Below are 15,685 nucleotides of genomic sequence, written 5' to 3' on the forward strand. Positions count from 1 at the left end.
ATGGATCTAGTGAGAGGCCTCTGTTTATAGTCCTTGCTTGTGAATCTCAGCTGCTTTCTAATTGTAGAGATGACTTTTTTTTTTCTTTTCTGTCCATGCTTAAGAACTAGAAAGGCAATAATTTAACACAGATTGTATATTCTATGAAGAAAAGGTTGTTAAGGGAAATCTAGAGGATGAGAGTTGTCTTAGGAACACAGAACAAGAGAGCTCTCTTCCATCACTGACATCAGTCACCTACTCTTTCAGACAACCATGGTATTAATCCCACTCAGAAGTTCATCATGTTCACTTCCCACTTATTAGGTGGTTATTGAACTACTCCTGCTTTGCAGCATCCCTGAGCTGTCCCCCGGTTGTGTTTCCAAAGAGGAGCACCAATAGTGTGTGCACCTACGCACTGCACAGCGGAGGGCTGCTTTTACAGGCTGCTGTTTTCCAGCGTGACAGAGAGGAATGGAGGAGAGTTACGCTGTTCTTTTAAAAAATCATCTAGAGATCATGTGTGATCAAGAAAAGATCTCATTTTGAACTTAGCAATTTCTTTTTCTAAATTTCTTTTCTTTTCTCTGTCATAGTAATTTATCAGTATCTGCTCAGCCCTGCATAAATATTTTTCTTCCCTGGATTGATATAAAACAAAAATTATCCTTTTGACTAAAATCAAAGAGCATGACCGCTGTGGTCCTCTTAGCCAACCACACTGTCCACAATTTTTTGAAAATAGTCACATAAAAACCCTTCTCTGCATTGTACATTTGTAGTGTTTTCAGCCATATTGTAATAAAATGCAGAAGTCTATGTAAGTCTCTGTTTTATGACCTGATTCTTGCATTAAGTATACTTGGCAAGTTGCTCTGAATAATTTAGTCTATTATGTCTTGATTTAGCTGCAACTCTTGCAAAATTTATTTCAATATAGACTACTTTACCATCATGTTTTTAAAAAGGTTCCTTTTTCTTAAAATCACAGATATGGTCTTAAAAATGAACTGGTAGATTTTCCTTGTTTTTAGTAAAATATAGTACTGCATATTGCATTTTATTATTCATAAAATAAGACTAGCATGTTCTTAGCCCTGTTGTTAAAATATGTGTCAAGTAATTGGCAAATGATTGGGCTGGATGGATAATTATCTTTTTCATTTGAGATATTTCAGCTCCCTAAACTAATTCTCTTTCTGCTTCCTGGGTGACCATACCTATGTTAAGAAAAGATGATAATAGTACATCCAATAAGAAACTTTTCTATTTTTTTCACATATGAAAGAAGTAAATTAGGTCATTCAGTTTACTATTGTCATCTACCAAGTGGCATGTCACCCTGAAAATAATTTACATGAAAAGATTAAAGAAATAGTTGGATTATAAAAGGTGACTGATGGAAGAAGTAAATATTTTAATCAGGAGATATTTTGACTTTACATCTTTATTTGATTTTACAATTTCATATTTTGCATTGGTATGAACAATTTTTGAAATGTGCCTGAATGCATACATACCTGTTGCCTAGGTAAAACATTCTGATGAAATTCCTTCTATTAATTCTGAATTACAGTTTTTGCATGCAATGCAAACCATAAAAATAGAAGTGCTGAACAGTTAAGGAGTTCAGCTCCTCCTGCTTATCTTTGCTTTCAGAATTGCTGCTGGCAGAGCACTTCGTCTAATAATCTCCACTCAAAACCTGACAACTTGCTTGATCAGGAAACCCATATTTTCACATATATATCAATATTTAGCTGGAAAGTAATCCAAAGCCTTTGTGTGTGAGTCTTGGGGAAAAGAAACATCAAATAAAAGTTTGAAGAGCTTCTGTGTAGTCTACATTGCTCTTAACACTTGCAGCTCTTTATGAAGACAGGGAGCCAGGTAATTTTTTTAATATTTGCGTAGTTACCTTTTAGTGAAGTCATAGGCTTCTAACTCACTGGCTAACTCCGAATTGCCTTTAAAATCAGCTCAATGACTATACATAAATTTCATGCTTTGAGGCTGTGGCTGGTGACCTACATGAGTCAGGAAAACATTTTTCCCTGGTGCATAGTTAGTTGGATGGATTCTGGCAAGCTTTACATTTTCAAACAAAACAGTTGTTTCTGTTTTTAAAAACCTTGTTTAAACAGATTTTAAACTTTTTGTGGTAAGGTGTTGATTTGAGTCGACGCTTCTGACATCTGGCCAAGTCCACATCTGGCCAGCTTACAGTCTCCAAACTACTGAGATCAGCCAGCTCTCAACTCTTCAGGGATTGACTTCCGAGGCTGTTCAGGTTGCTGTTAGGATAAATATATTAAAGAAAGTGAAGCAGTCAGATGTCTGCCAAAATATGTATGAGGGATACATACTTACCAAACGCAAAGGAATAACTGACATGTCAAAGCAGGTGGATAAAATAGTGCCAGCCAAACTCATCTCTTTTTGGATTTCCTAAAAGTATTTATTTTCTTCTTTTATTTTGCAGTGGTGGGGGAGCAGAAATATATTTGAATGAGAACACGAAGGAAAGAGTGGTATACATGTCAAACTATTTACTGCTTCTCTCCTCTCTCAAGAGCTGAAGTGACTASAGCTATTGTATATAGTGGGTTTTCTTTGGTCTTAGGTATTTTGTTCATTGCATTACACCCTGTCACAGTCTCAAAGGAACTTCTGAGCCTCAGAAGTTCTCCCTGTCTTGTACTAGATGTTGCAAAAGCATTCAGTAACTCACGCTTGCCAGTGGAAGACAACTTCCCTGGGCAAACATTTTCCACAAAAAAACTTTTGACTTGTCATCCTCCAGCAGCTTGGTGCCTATAGACTCTTGCACTGGTAGACCTAGTACAACATGAATTAACGTATTTACTTGTTTTGGAGTCACCACTCCCTGGGGCATGGAGTATCTGGGGTTTGCCAGATCCATTGAAATCACTTTTTTATTTAGGAAGTTTATGGTTAAATAGTTTATTCTATTTCAGTGCAAAGCTAAGGATTAGTTTCTGTATTTGCAGATAGGTAATAGCGAAATTATAYGATAAACCATCTCTTGCTTTAGCTTGGTTTCAAGGTGGCTTCTGTTTCCYCTTCTACTAGCAGACTGAAGTTAATTCCCAGGATGGTTCACACAGCTGCCTGGAGCAGGGGTCTAGTTCTTTTTTTGTGATCCTGCTTCTTAGACTTTTCTTTCCCCAAAGAGGACACAGACTCAGATTATTGTCTTTATATTCCTCTTTCTGTTGTTGACAAAGTTTCAGCCAGTCTTACTAAAGGGTACTTTTGGAATGCCCTTGGGTATGGTATGGGTCTGTTTGGACATAGCAGTTCTTTTATTGTAAATAAATCTGTTTACACATTGCGAACATGCCTCTTTTTAAAGACACTGTAGATTATAAATTCACTTTTTATAATTTAAGTTTAAAACTATTCATTATGCAAAGATAAATAAGAACAGTGAAGGTGGATCATTAGTAACTCTTGATAGAGACTAGTCTTTATGGCAAATAAATGCATTTTGAGGTCATGTGTTCAAGCCACCTATAAGTAGGTATTTCCAGAGCTGGTAGGATCTGTGACATAACACTTTTTCTTTTCAAATTGGAGGAAAGACACGACAACCTCTTGGAATTCACATGGACGTTTATTTTCTTCAAAATAAGCTATTCAGATTTGCCATTCAAGCTTTGACTGAGATCTGCTTCACAAGCAGGAAAAAAAAGAGGGAAAATATTTGAAGATACATGAATAAAATGGCATCCTTGGGATACAGTCTTGTGTCAAACCAGAAGTATATCAAAGGTTCTGTTTGCTTAATCACCAGATAAATTTCTCAGGAAGCTAAATGAGCCTAATTAAAAAACATGCTTTCCATAAACAGCTTTAGAGATCTGCTATTCCTGCCTGATGAAGATGAGTCCAAAGTATAATAAAACTTTGTGATAGCAAAGCTCTGTAATGAATTAAGTTCTAAAATTCTGACTTTGTATTTTATACCAGTACTGATGATTATTCACTTACAGTGCATCATGGATTTCCAAAAGACTTTACAGGCAAGATTTTGCTGAAATGCAGCCTGAGGTTTGATATGCATTTTAAGACAGGAAATGGAAAAAAACTATCTACAGTAGAAAGTACAGTGAGGAGAGAAAAAGGATTTCAGTAGACAAAATTTCAAACTGAACTTTGGGTGGGTGGCTAGGAAGAATTGTTCTTCTTTTATGAAAAAAAAACGAAAKATCTTAAATGGCCACAGGTCTTTTGACTTTGTCATGCATCTTATCTGAAATGCACTGCCTCCAGTAGCAGAGTGCCTCCAGCACTTTGTGCTGGGGAATTGATTCAGTTCCAGTTCAGAGGCAAGAATAAAACCTACTGAGTAGTTACTGTGGTTTCCTGCAGCAACTGTTGGCTTTATAGAGGCATTGAGCTAATGATCCAGCACAACTCTTCTTTAAAATTGTGAGATTTGCTAGGATAACAGAGAGTGATGGTACTCTGTAGCCACAGGCCTATTAGTGTAAAATATTGTGGCTTAAAAAGCACATGTGGTTTAAAAAAATGAGAGAGAGGTGGAAGGAAGTATTCTTTTTTATATAATTAGTCTAAGGTTATATTCAGCTGTTATTGTACCCCTGAAATATTCTTTGTAGTTGCACTGGAAATATTTGTTGGTAGTATGGGATTGGATAATGAGTTGTGCATTCACTAATATTTAAGCAGATGCTCTGAGCTGTGAATCATGTTTTGAACAGTGGTATGTGATGCCCATAGTGTACATAGGCTCATGAATGCCTTCATTCGTGCCCATCTGTTAAGATGGCAGTGTGCCCGCATACAAGTGCATCGGTCCCTTTTCTAGAAAGCGTAATGCCAGCCTGTTAGGAGTTTGGATGGCAAGCTTGTCTAACACTGCAAACAACATCTCTGTCGCGGGAAATCCCACCTYGGTGTTAGGACTGAAGCATTGATAGGTGACCTGATGTTGTAGGATATCCTGGAGAACATTTTATGTGTTTAAAAAAACCTGTCCAAACATGGCAGAAGAAAGCAGAGTGCCCATCTCAGAGGCACAGCAGGATGCTGAGAGGCCGAGTTGTATGTGGAAGGCAGGCACGAAAGCTGGAAGGATCACTTGGAGTGTCTGATAGTTTGTTCTGTCACTTAATTGCCTAGAGACAGCCCAAGACAGCTATTCCAGTCAGGCAAGGGCAGATGGTGTTGGGCAGTGGAACAGATCAGCTAGATCTCATCGCACTTGCTCATAGATGCCTGTTAATGGAATTAGCTCAAAGGGCATTATCTTAAATAGCAATAAACAGACTGCGTAACGACCTGCATTGAAATGGGCAAGATACTTGCAGCAAATTCTAAAGTCATATAAAAAGCATAGGTAGTTTTGTTATAGGATTAGTAAAGCTTTTTGGATTAGCTGGCCTGAATTTTAAGGCGAATTTGATTATTTGAAAACTAGAAAAGAATTAATAGTTTCTCATCACTTTTGCCTAAAGTGGATGAGTTTCACGTCAGATCCAAAAACAGAGATGAACTTGCTGATGCTTAAGTTCTGAGTTATGGGTCTTGTTTCCATATGTCTAACGGGGATAGCTGAGGGCAACAATAAGAAGAATTCAAAGGTAAACACTTTGGGGTTTTTTGAGTTAAAGTTCTGCTCAAAATTTTGAATATTTAGGTTTAGGATTTGTAGCACTGTCAATTCCATGTATTTTTAAAAATACTTGTTCTTGGGATCCTCTCTTTCACATCTGATTTTTTGAGCCATTATAGTATACACATTCTCTCACAACATGAAGGATAGAAATTTGCTGATTAAAAAGGAAAATGAGATTTTGATATATGCATTTGATTTTTATGGCTTAAGAATTGAAGTAAAAAAGAACTTGTCTTAAATACATTACATGATTGTGAGAGTTGGCTATAGAGTGTTTGGCTCAGTCCTGCTAAGGTAGGTTATTAATGGACATATAGCAAAGCTACTTTTCTGAAATAACTCCTTAAGTACCTTTCTAGTCAGTGGAGGCATGTGTTTGAAAGCTTTCAGATGGAGATTCTGTCCAAGTAACTTAAGTCCTGAACTTCTTCAAGGCTGTCAAAGACACCTGCTTTTATCCATGGTTTATCTATGGAATTATGCATTAGTAGGGCTGATTTACTAGGCACCTAAAATTTAGGCAGAAATTATATGCCCAGTTTAGGCATACTGAATCCCATTCAATGCACCTTGGGGAATTGCACAGTATTAATTAAAATATTTTTCCCTGGGTCTGGTGCAAAAGGTAAAAGGCATCCACCTTTTCCAAAATTAATTGTCTTACAGTATGTAGAGTAAAGTTGATCTGAGAAGCAAAAGAAGATTTTGTGTTACACTGAATTAGTGCTCACTGTTAACATTACAGATGTCTTATAAGGGATTTTTTTTCTCTTAAGAGAACATTATAAATGGTATTTTTCTTTTAAGAAACAATTGCACTGAAACCATAAAACTCAGGTATTTGCTCCTTTTTTTGTGAGTACTATGTCTGTTATGCTTTTGAATACTAAATTGTTCAATGTTAGTTCTGTTTGCACCATTATTGCACCTGTCCTGCTAACAAAAATTACCACTGTGTGTGAGCTGCCTGTATGGATTTTAGCAYTGTTTTTAGACAGCAAGTGTATCTGTTCATCATGTCACCTGAGTAACTGAGCTGGCTGAATGCTGTGTTGGCATGCTAAGTAAGTCTCTCTTCCGTGTCTGTAATTCTCCAGCTCTGAACATCCTTGAATGTTAGCTGSTGACCTTAGAAAGTCTTTCCGTCTGACTCCACAAGCAGTGGTATAACTACTGAGACAACGTGTTGGCAAGGGTAGTAATAGCTTGAAACACTTTGAGGTTAAAAGTAAACATCTAAATGCATTTGTCCAAATGACAAAAATGAGCCACAGTTTATGAAGTCTCACGCTCACCTGCAGTAACTGGTACATGAACAGGCACTTTCTGACTTCTGGTTTCTGAATGTTTTTTCCCCAAATCTATGTTCTTTAAGGAACAGAAACTGGTGTCTAGTATTTAAATAGACTGCAGGAACTGGGAAAAGAGGGTATCAGATTTCCTTATGTATAGTAAAGAGTTTTTGTGACACATCCCCAAATCTCTAAGCATTTTTCATGAGATTTACACTGCTGTAATGGTCTAATGGATTATAAAAGCAGAAGAGGGAAAATTAATTATTGTCGTATTTTTGGTGGGCAGAGTAGTCATTTAGAACTACAGAGGGATTCCCTTGTTCTATTGACAGCAGCCTGGATATTTGGGCTCATCCTATGCTCCTAGCTTGGCGCTAACCAACACATGTTGCACATTGTGTATCACTTTAAGGAAGACTTCTCTCTGAGAAGAACAGTAGAGAATGGGAGTTTTGATAACCAGAAAGTAGAAGAGGTTGGTATGAAATAAAACCAAGACATCTCTGTTTCATTTTTTTCTTATCTATAGAGAGCGGTGGATGGACTTTGACCAGACATAAGTTCTTTGGAAGAATGTTATTCCACTAAGATGAAAAACTCAAGCATGGCCTTTGGCATACTGAGCTCCCAGGAGAGTGCTTCTTTAGCCCTTTGGCTCCTGGCCGTTAAAGGTTATTCTGTTTAAAAAGTGTGCCACTAAAATTTCATACCATTAATAACAGAAGCAAGCCAGTCATATACTATCAGTCCTTTCACTGTGATTATAAAAGACTTAATGCTGACAAAAGCTTAGAGAGAGCATGCAACTAACGGCCCAGTGAGCCTTGATGGGAATAGGAGTGACATATTATGGGGAAAGCCTAAGAAGCAATTCAAAGTATCAGTCTAGTAATTCTTGCTGTTCAAAGCCTTGGCCCATACCAGACCACAGGTAAGTTGTAGAAGAATAGGTAGAAATGGATGCTGGCAATTTGGGAGGGCATTGCAACTATTCTCCATCATTTAAATATAGGAAGAGATTTTTCAAAAGACCCAAAAGAGAGTCAGACTTGGATTGAGTCTCTGGCAACTTCTACAATACAATTGACCACTGGGAGAAGAACTGGTTAAAAAGTGTCTGTACTTAAACGGGGAAATAAGAATGGTTTTCACCGACAGAGGGTCTTGCCTCTGCAGCCTTCACAGTTAGCTGCCACATGCTAGCTCACACCATGCTGCATTTGTAGTGGTGTTTTCTTGGTTGATCAGTAGCCAAATGCCTCAGCTGYTTATTCAAATGGTTCTGAGCAAATCTATGAGATTTTCTAGACACAAGCAGTTAATATTTCAACAGGCAATTGAAGGCAAAATTGCTGTGTCAGATTTCATGGCGAAGAGAGCTATTGCGCTTGTTCAGGAAGTTCTGTGCCTGGAAAGTTTTCAGACCGCCCCATTTCAATCATCTGAAAAATTCTGCTTTCAGATCAACTTTGAAATGTTCAGAGTCACTGCATGCCAGTCTTTTGGATAGTGCTTTTCTAGTTTGGGAGAATCAAGGATGAAACAGGATAGTTTCTACCCCCCGGCAAGCCTCAGGAGGAGGGTTACTGCTACAAATTGCTCTGGTTCTTCAGCTGTCCTAATGTGTAAAACTGTATATTAGGATAATAGGTCATTACTATCATTCAGGTCTTTCTGAGAAACTTCTTGCTGGATACTGTATTTACACAASCATGTTCACAGGTGCATGGATTTATTTTCTTTTTCCTGCTGACCTTCCAAAGGAAAGTGGGCCTTTGCTGCATGCTATTCCCTTCCCTTTGTGCAGCATTTGTCAAATTCCCAGAAAAAGTCTACTTTGCAACATCTTCAGTCCAACAACAGTGAAAAAAGCAGATAAAATTTTGCAGCATGGTTTGATTTTCAACAAGCATATCTTTTAAAGAAATAGCTAGATTCTGCTGAAAGAAGTATGCCAGGGAAGCACAGAAGCTTCTTCTAACTCTCTCTCTCTCTTTCAACCCACATGTCTGCCATCTTTGCCCCCACTTTCATAAATACATCTATGTCACCCAAAGGACGTAGTCCTGGGCTTTTGGCCAATATCCTGGGCTTGAATTCCCACATAGAAAAGCATTTACTTAGGAAAATAATATCATGTGGCAGCTGGTAGGCACAATACTACCTCTACTGCCAGAATGCAGTGACTCTAAATGAAGTTGAGTGGCAGATGGCCTAAAATGTTTCAGTGCTTTCTTTCTGTAGACCAGGATTACCCAATTAATTTGTACTGTGGTAGGCTGGGTTATTTTAGCAGGTCCCGCTTGAAGGATGGGATGCATTGGCTGCAGCACTGCTGGACCAGGCAGGATCTGCAGGGGGAAAGGCTGTGTCCTGCTGAATCACTGCCTGGACAGCAGGTTCCTGGTGGGGCCAGGCAAGTGGAGAGGAATGTGGGACACCAGAGACATCACCTGTTGGGGCCAGGTGAAATATATTCATGGCTCAGATTGTGACTGGAGTCCACCATCTGAGTAGCCCTGTTTTAGATGAAGGGTGGCATTTTACTTGCCAATGATGCTTTTACATGAACAACACCTGCAGAGGTTGTTTTATGTTACTGTTTGTTGAGTGTTGTCCTTATGTGTGGTACTCAGTAGGTATAGAGAAAAGCCTTCTGTCTCTCATAATTCATCTCCAATGTTATCTTCTTCCAATTTATAAAATGTTCTAGAACAGTCTAGGTCATATCCAGATACTGCAGTTTGCAGACATGTGATACAGGTACAGAGGATGAGAATTCAGTCTCAAAGTGAGACAGATCTTTTTGCCCATCTCTCCAATGATTAAATTGAAGTCTTTCCTTTAAGGGTTCAAATGATTTTGGGGAAGAATGGAGGAGAACAAGAAGTGTCTTGCATACACAAAAATAAGTTACAAGCAGAATTTTTAGGTGGAAGATGGCCAGGGCAGGACTGAAAGGAGAATACAAATGGGCTATCTCAGGAGGAAGCTTAGACAGCAGACTGGGTTACGTGTTATTGCCTTGAAAGTGAGAAGGAAAAACCTGAATTTAAAGTACTTAAGAGGAAAGCAGCAAAGTGTTTGGGAAAAGGAAGGCAAAGTTGGAGCAATGAGGAAAGAGAAGATGCATTTCATGGGGACCAGAAGCATGTGTAGTAGAGAGAATTCAGTCAGTAGGAACTTTCTGTTGTTGAGATCAGAGAAATCCAAAAGAATAACCAGATTGTTATTTTGGTTTAGCAAGTGCTGATGCATAGGTAGAATCAGTATAGCTTAGTGAGAATATATGGGGTGGAATAGGAAAGAACCAAATATTACATCAAAATGGGGGGGGGGGTTGACAGAGTGGCATCTATAGTGTGACAGAGAGTGGTTGCGAGAGAAAAATGAGCAGCTCACTTTTAGGTTTATTAGAAGGAGTGACTTCAAAGTGTAACCTAGTAAATACAGTCCATCAAACCGGAATTAGGCCAGCTGCATATTATTGGAATAGCTCAAGGAAAATGTCCTTGTCTGTTCTCTCATCTTCTCTGGGTACATGTTTTCACTTGGTTAAGAAAAATCAGTGGAATTGCATTTAAAGGTGTTGTCACTTCACAGTCTGTCACAGGGCTTTTGCCAGCTCCCTTCAAAAGGAGCTGGTGCTTAAAACCATGCCAGCTGGTTTATCTGATCATCTAGCCACTTTACTAGAAAATCTGTATATACAGCAGTACGAACTGAAATATGTCTGCTGTCCTGTTTTGTAATTATTCTGCATTTGAATGAAGAACTACTTTCACGTTAAAGCAGTACTGAAGCTCTCTCTATCTTTCTGTTCTATAGGTTGTTATTTTGTATTTTGAGCCAAGTGTATTTCGCTGTGTTCTTCTAAGATGGGTTCGTCTTCTGGGCTTTGCTACTGTTTATGGAACTGTGACACTCAAGCTGCACAGGTATTTCACATATTATTAATTTCCATCTCTGTGGGAGTGTGTACGATCTGTGTGGGTACTCAGAATCAAGAGCTGCAAATATTATCATAAAAAATAGCCTTTTCTGATTTTTAAAAACACTGTGTATTTCTCCTCACTGTTCCTGGTGAAATTATATGCTGCTAATCCCAGTAGAGGACTATAAACGCAGAGAGTATTAATAGTAATGGTTGCTCAAGGAGACTGTGTGTCAGAAGTGTTGAACTGGAGCTGCAGGATTTAATGAAGAATGTATACATCAGCTGTAAAATTGTGCAAGTTCCTTTTCACAGAAGGGGAATACATTTTACTTGAATATAGAAGAACGTAAAATATCTAAGCTTGCCCTGTAAAGTGTTCATAGAAAGAAATTTTTTCTTAAAGTGTTTAGATACAGTGATGGTGAGTGAAATAGAACACACTATAGTATATATACTTATTTTGTTTTCTTATGGCTCATAAGTCAAGGGCTGCTTTCTTCAGACACTGGCAGCAGATAGGCTACACGGTCATGAACGTCAGTGCCTGCCAGCAAAAATGTGTGGGCAATTCTGGGTTATGCTGGGGGAAGTTCCACTGGGTTGGCAGCACATTCAAACAAGATTCAGAGACCAAGATTCAGAGACCTAACTTCAAATCCCACCTACAGTCTCCTTATAAATTCAAGCCTTTTCTGGGCATGCTGGATAAAATCCTAATGCTTTACCCCCTTTAAACTTTAGTGAAAATAATTACCGGTATGTCCTGTAAGTATTTTTTATGAAATAAAGAGAAATGCAGTGTGTGTATATGGTACTTAGGAATCTTGGATGAAGTAGGCTTGCTCATCTTTTTATCTTTTTATCTTTTATCTTAGCTTCATTGCCTTGTTGGCAAGGGAGGTTCAATATTATGCTTGTAAACTGAATGAGGACTGAGTATCTTGGGTTTAATATTGCACTATTGGCTTGTCACATTTTAGGTGGAGAAACCTGTTTTTCCATCGAAAAAGAGCCTCTTCTTGAAGCTCCCTTTTAGTTGTGTCCCTGGTTGCAAGTGTATACTTTGACTGGTAAACTCTATCTGTATAATACTATTTCTGGCCACATCTTCATATTGAAATTCATCCAGAAAATCCCATATCTTCATGTAGTTTTCTGGGATGGATCATTTCTGATGGAGAAAGAATAATAACTGGAACACTATAGAAAAGATACAACAGAACTGCTGATTTTGTTTGGATGATTTTTTATCTATAGCTCAGATATATAGAGAAACAGCCTAAGACTATAGAAGATTCAGATCATCACTGCAGTCCTGGTACCTTAACAAGTTGTTTATATTATTTTACGTGGTGCTAGGAAGCAGTGTCATGACAGGACAGTGATCTTCTGTTTATATGAAGTGAGGAAAGGCTGGAAAATTGGGCAGAAAATCTTGCACTTCTGGTTTGCTCATTCAGCTGTTTGGTGTTACTTGGCACCTGTGCTGGCAGGCTCAGCAGACAGGATAAAGACTGAATGAAAAATTAAGAATGAACTACATCCTATCCTAGGAGTTTCTGATCAGTGCTGTGATGAAGATTAACAGCATACATACTGGGCTGTATCAACAGGAGCCCAGCCAGTAGATTGAGGGAAGTGATTATTCCCCCTCACTTGGCACTCATTAGACCACATCTACAATACTGTGTCACGTTTTGGACCCATCAAAACATCAGTGAACTCAAGTGAGTTCAGCCACCAAGATCGTCAGGGGATGGAGCACTTGCTCTGCAAGGACAGGCTAAGGGAACCAGGCTTGTTCAGCCTGGGGAAGAGAGAGCTTCAGGGGGAACTCACATCTACAAGGAGGTTACTGAGAAGGCAGAGCCAGGCTCTTTACAGCAGTATATGTTGGGAGAGCAAAAGACAATGATCATGAATTGAAACGGGAGATTCAACTTTATACAAGGAAAACTTTCACTATGAGGGTAAGCAGTGGAACTGGTTGCCCATGAGGTTAAGAATCTCCATCTTTGAAGGTTTTCAACTAACTAACTGAATAAAATCCTGAGCAACCTCGTCTGAATTCAGTGTTAACCCTGCTTTGAGCACCAGATGACCTTCTGAGGACATTTCCAACCTGAATGATTCTACATTCCTATATGAAATATGAAGAGAAAAAGCCACTATTTCATATATTAATCTAGAATTACTTTCTCTTGGAATCCATCTTCCTTTTCCACCGGGGTTTCCTGACCATTCTTTCCTACATGTGTGATATTGCGTTCTTTTTTAGTTTTAAATATTTCAGACAGGGAGTTTGTCTTGCAAAAGACTGAGTCAAATTAGATATATGTTTTATTGTATACATTTGCAACAATTATGCTAATTAAGAATAATATGATGTTCGTAGAAATTTGGTAGAAATTTTTGGCAGATCTAATTTAGTCCACAGTCATTACAGGATTGAAGAATGGTTCATTGCAGGCACTACAAGTACTCATGACAAGCACTGATCCCCTCCTGCAGGTGGCCTAACTCTTTACCTGGGGGAAGAACTGGTTGTTAGCAAGGACCTGGTGATTTTTTTAAGTTTAGTGGGAATACCAGTGTGTTGTAGAAGCACCTATTAATGATAACCAGAAAGTCAAAAGCTGTATTTCTCAGCAAATGAGGTGCTTCAAACATGGGGCATGAAGGTTACCCAAAGCCAGTAGGAGGCAAARAAGTGACTCAGCTGAAGAAACAGGGAGAGAGAAGACTAGGCTGGAGACTCTCCAAACAACCAAACCCTATCTCATCAGATGCTCTCAGAGAAGATGAGAGCAATACAAATGTCCATAACATGCTCATTGGGTCTACTGTGAAAAAGATGGTAGAATGAAGAGCATCAAACTACATGAAAACATGGTAACAGTTGTACCAGATCAGACCCAAGGTCATCTCGACCCAAGGTCATCTCACCCAGTAGCCTGTCTTCCCCAGTCTGTGTTCCTTTCTGAAGTGAGAGAGAGACCCTGGCACAAATGTACATTGAGTGCAGCAGGTTGTGGCCCCTCCTCTGGCTTCTCCAGAACTTTGTACTGAGATTCTGGCTGCACATTTCCCCTCACCTTTTTTAGTTTCATACTCTCCATCTGAGGCCTCGCTGTGCTGCAGGACCTTCTTGCTTCATTCTCCTCTGACCAAGATGGCCGTTCATAATACCAGAAGGAAGAAGGATGGGGGAGAGGTGGCCCTGGCGACTGTGTGGTGTCCATTGGCTCCTTGGACACTTTCAGGGCTGCTCTGCTCAAGCGTCTGGTTTTTTTCATTTTTGATCCTTTATTCTAACATCCCTTCCTTTTATTTTATTTGCTGTCTCCTGGAAACATTTAATTTCTCCATGATTTGCTTTCCCCTTAGCTTCCCACTTCCCAGGGAGGGCTTTGAGGTTTCATTAGGGTCAGGCATCAGGGAGAAATCTGTAAAGTAGCCATGAGCAGGTGCTTAAGGAAGAGCAAAAGAACAAGAAAGGCATATACTGACTCATTCTTTGAACAACCCATCCTAGACAATTTCTAAAGTGCCTCATCTTAAATCACCTCTTTCTTATTCATTGTGCATTTTTAAAATAATGAGCTGATGTTTACAGGGGTGAGGGAGAAAGGAAATGAGCTTAATTTAAGAAATCTGACTGTAGAGTTGTGAACATAGAACTCAGTACTTTCCTCAACAATGAATTCCTCAAAATAATTCTCTCAAGAAATGATATTTCAGATTTAACCTTTTGGGTTTAAAGGAACTGCTGATGTTGCATCTTTCAGTATATTTCTCTGACTAAAGACTCTGTCCCTGTTCGAGCTCTCTATTTAAAAAACAGGTTATCTATTTGAAAAACAGGTTATCTCTTCATTTTTAATATTTTGTGAACTTCTATCATCTTGGTTTCAGGATTAATACAGAATTCTTGATTCAGGATTAAAGCAGAAGAATGGAAGAAAGCTATACACATATACATACAGATAGATATGTTTATATATATATGTATACATAGAATAGCTTACATACATTTTGGCTGAATAAGTAGTTACAGACTCCTTCCTTGGGATCTCTGATTCAAGGCAACCTCCATTTCTTACAATACTAAGACAAAAAGGGGAGAGTGGGCAAGTGAGGCAGGTGAGAAGGTATGGAAAATGTAATGTTCCAGGTATGGAAAACAAGACCATGATATACAATGGCTTTTCTATAAGTGGTGGTGGTGGATTTGGGAGGGTAGTGGGTGCGGGGAGGGGACAAGAATACATTGACTCTGTGAGGCAATTTTGCACTTCATCTAAATACTGTGCTAAGATTACGTTGCTGGTTTTTGCCATCTGGTATAGTGTAACACTTTCATGCCATCTGAGCAAGTCAGTGGTCCTTCCTACAGATCCCTATAGGTGCTAAAGAAATTGGAAGCAGGAGAGATAACAGTCTGAGTAGTGTGGAGTGCAGCGTGCAGAGTACCCATGCAACATGGCTCATATTTTAAAGAAAGGGAGATTCATGCTAGCAGAGAAACAAAAAATGATGTCATTCTGTTTCTTGAAGCACTTGGGAGGAGGTGTATGTTGACTGTGAGAACAGGAAAGAAGAGRAGAAGATATGGTGTAACCTCCTGTCATAGTCAGGGGAGGTGGGAAAGAATATAAAGATGATCCTATCTAGATGTGGCTGGTAGGAACTCGATGCAGAAAGCTAGAGAAGGTACCATGGCTGGAGCCTGTACAGCAGAGGGGGGAATAAACTGAGGCAGAATGGTGATCATGGCATAGGCATGGAAAGTTTTTTGAGTTTTTT

The 15,685-nt window shown here is 39.0% G+C and overlaps 1 protein-coding gene across 1 annotated transcript in view; it reads left to right on the forward strand.

Moving 5' to 3' along the window:
- The window catches only part of GPR158 (G protein-coupled receptor 158), a 209,339-nt gene that overhangs the window by 146,455 nt on the left and 47,199 nt on the right, over nt 1-15,685 (forward strand). The window contains exon 6 of the mRNA XM_026065775.1: nt 10,771-10,880. Within this exon, the coding sequence (XP_025921560.1) occupies nt 10,771-10,880 (110 nt within the window). The remainder of the gene's footprint in view (nt 1-10,770; nt 10,881-15,685) is intronic.

The sequence above is a fragment of the Apteryx rowi genome, unplaced genomic scaffold, assembly GCF_003343035.1.
Source record: "Apteryx rowi isolate R43461 unplaced genomic scaffold, aptRow1 scaffold_231, whole genome shotgun sequence".
Lineage (NCBI taxonomy): Eukaryota > Metazoa > Chordata > Aves > Apterygiformes > Apterygidae > Apteryx > Apteryx rowi.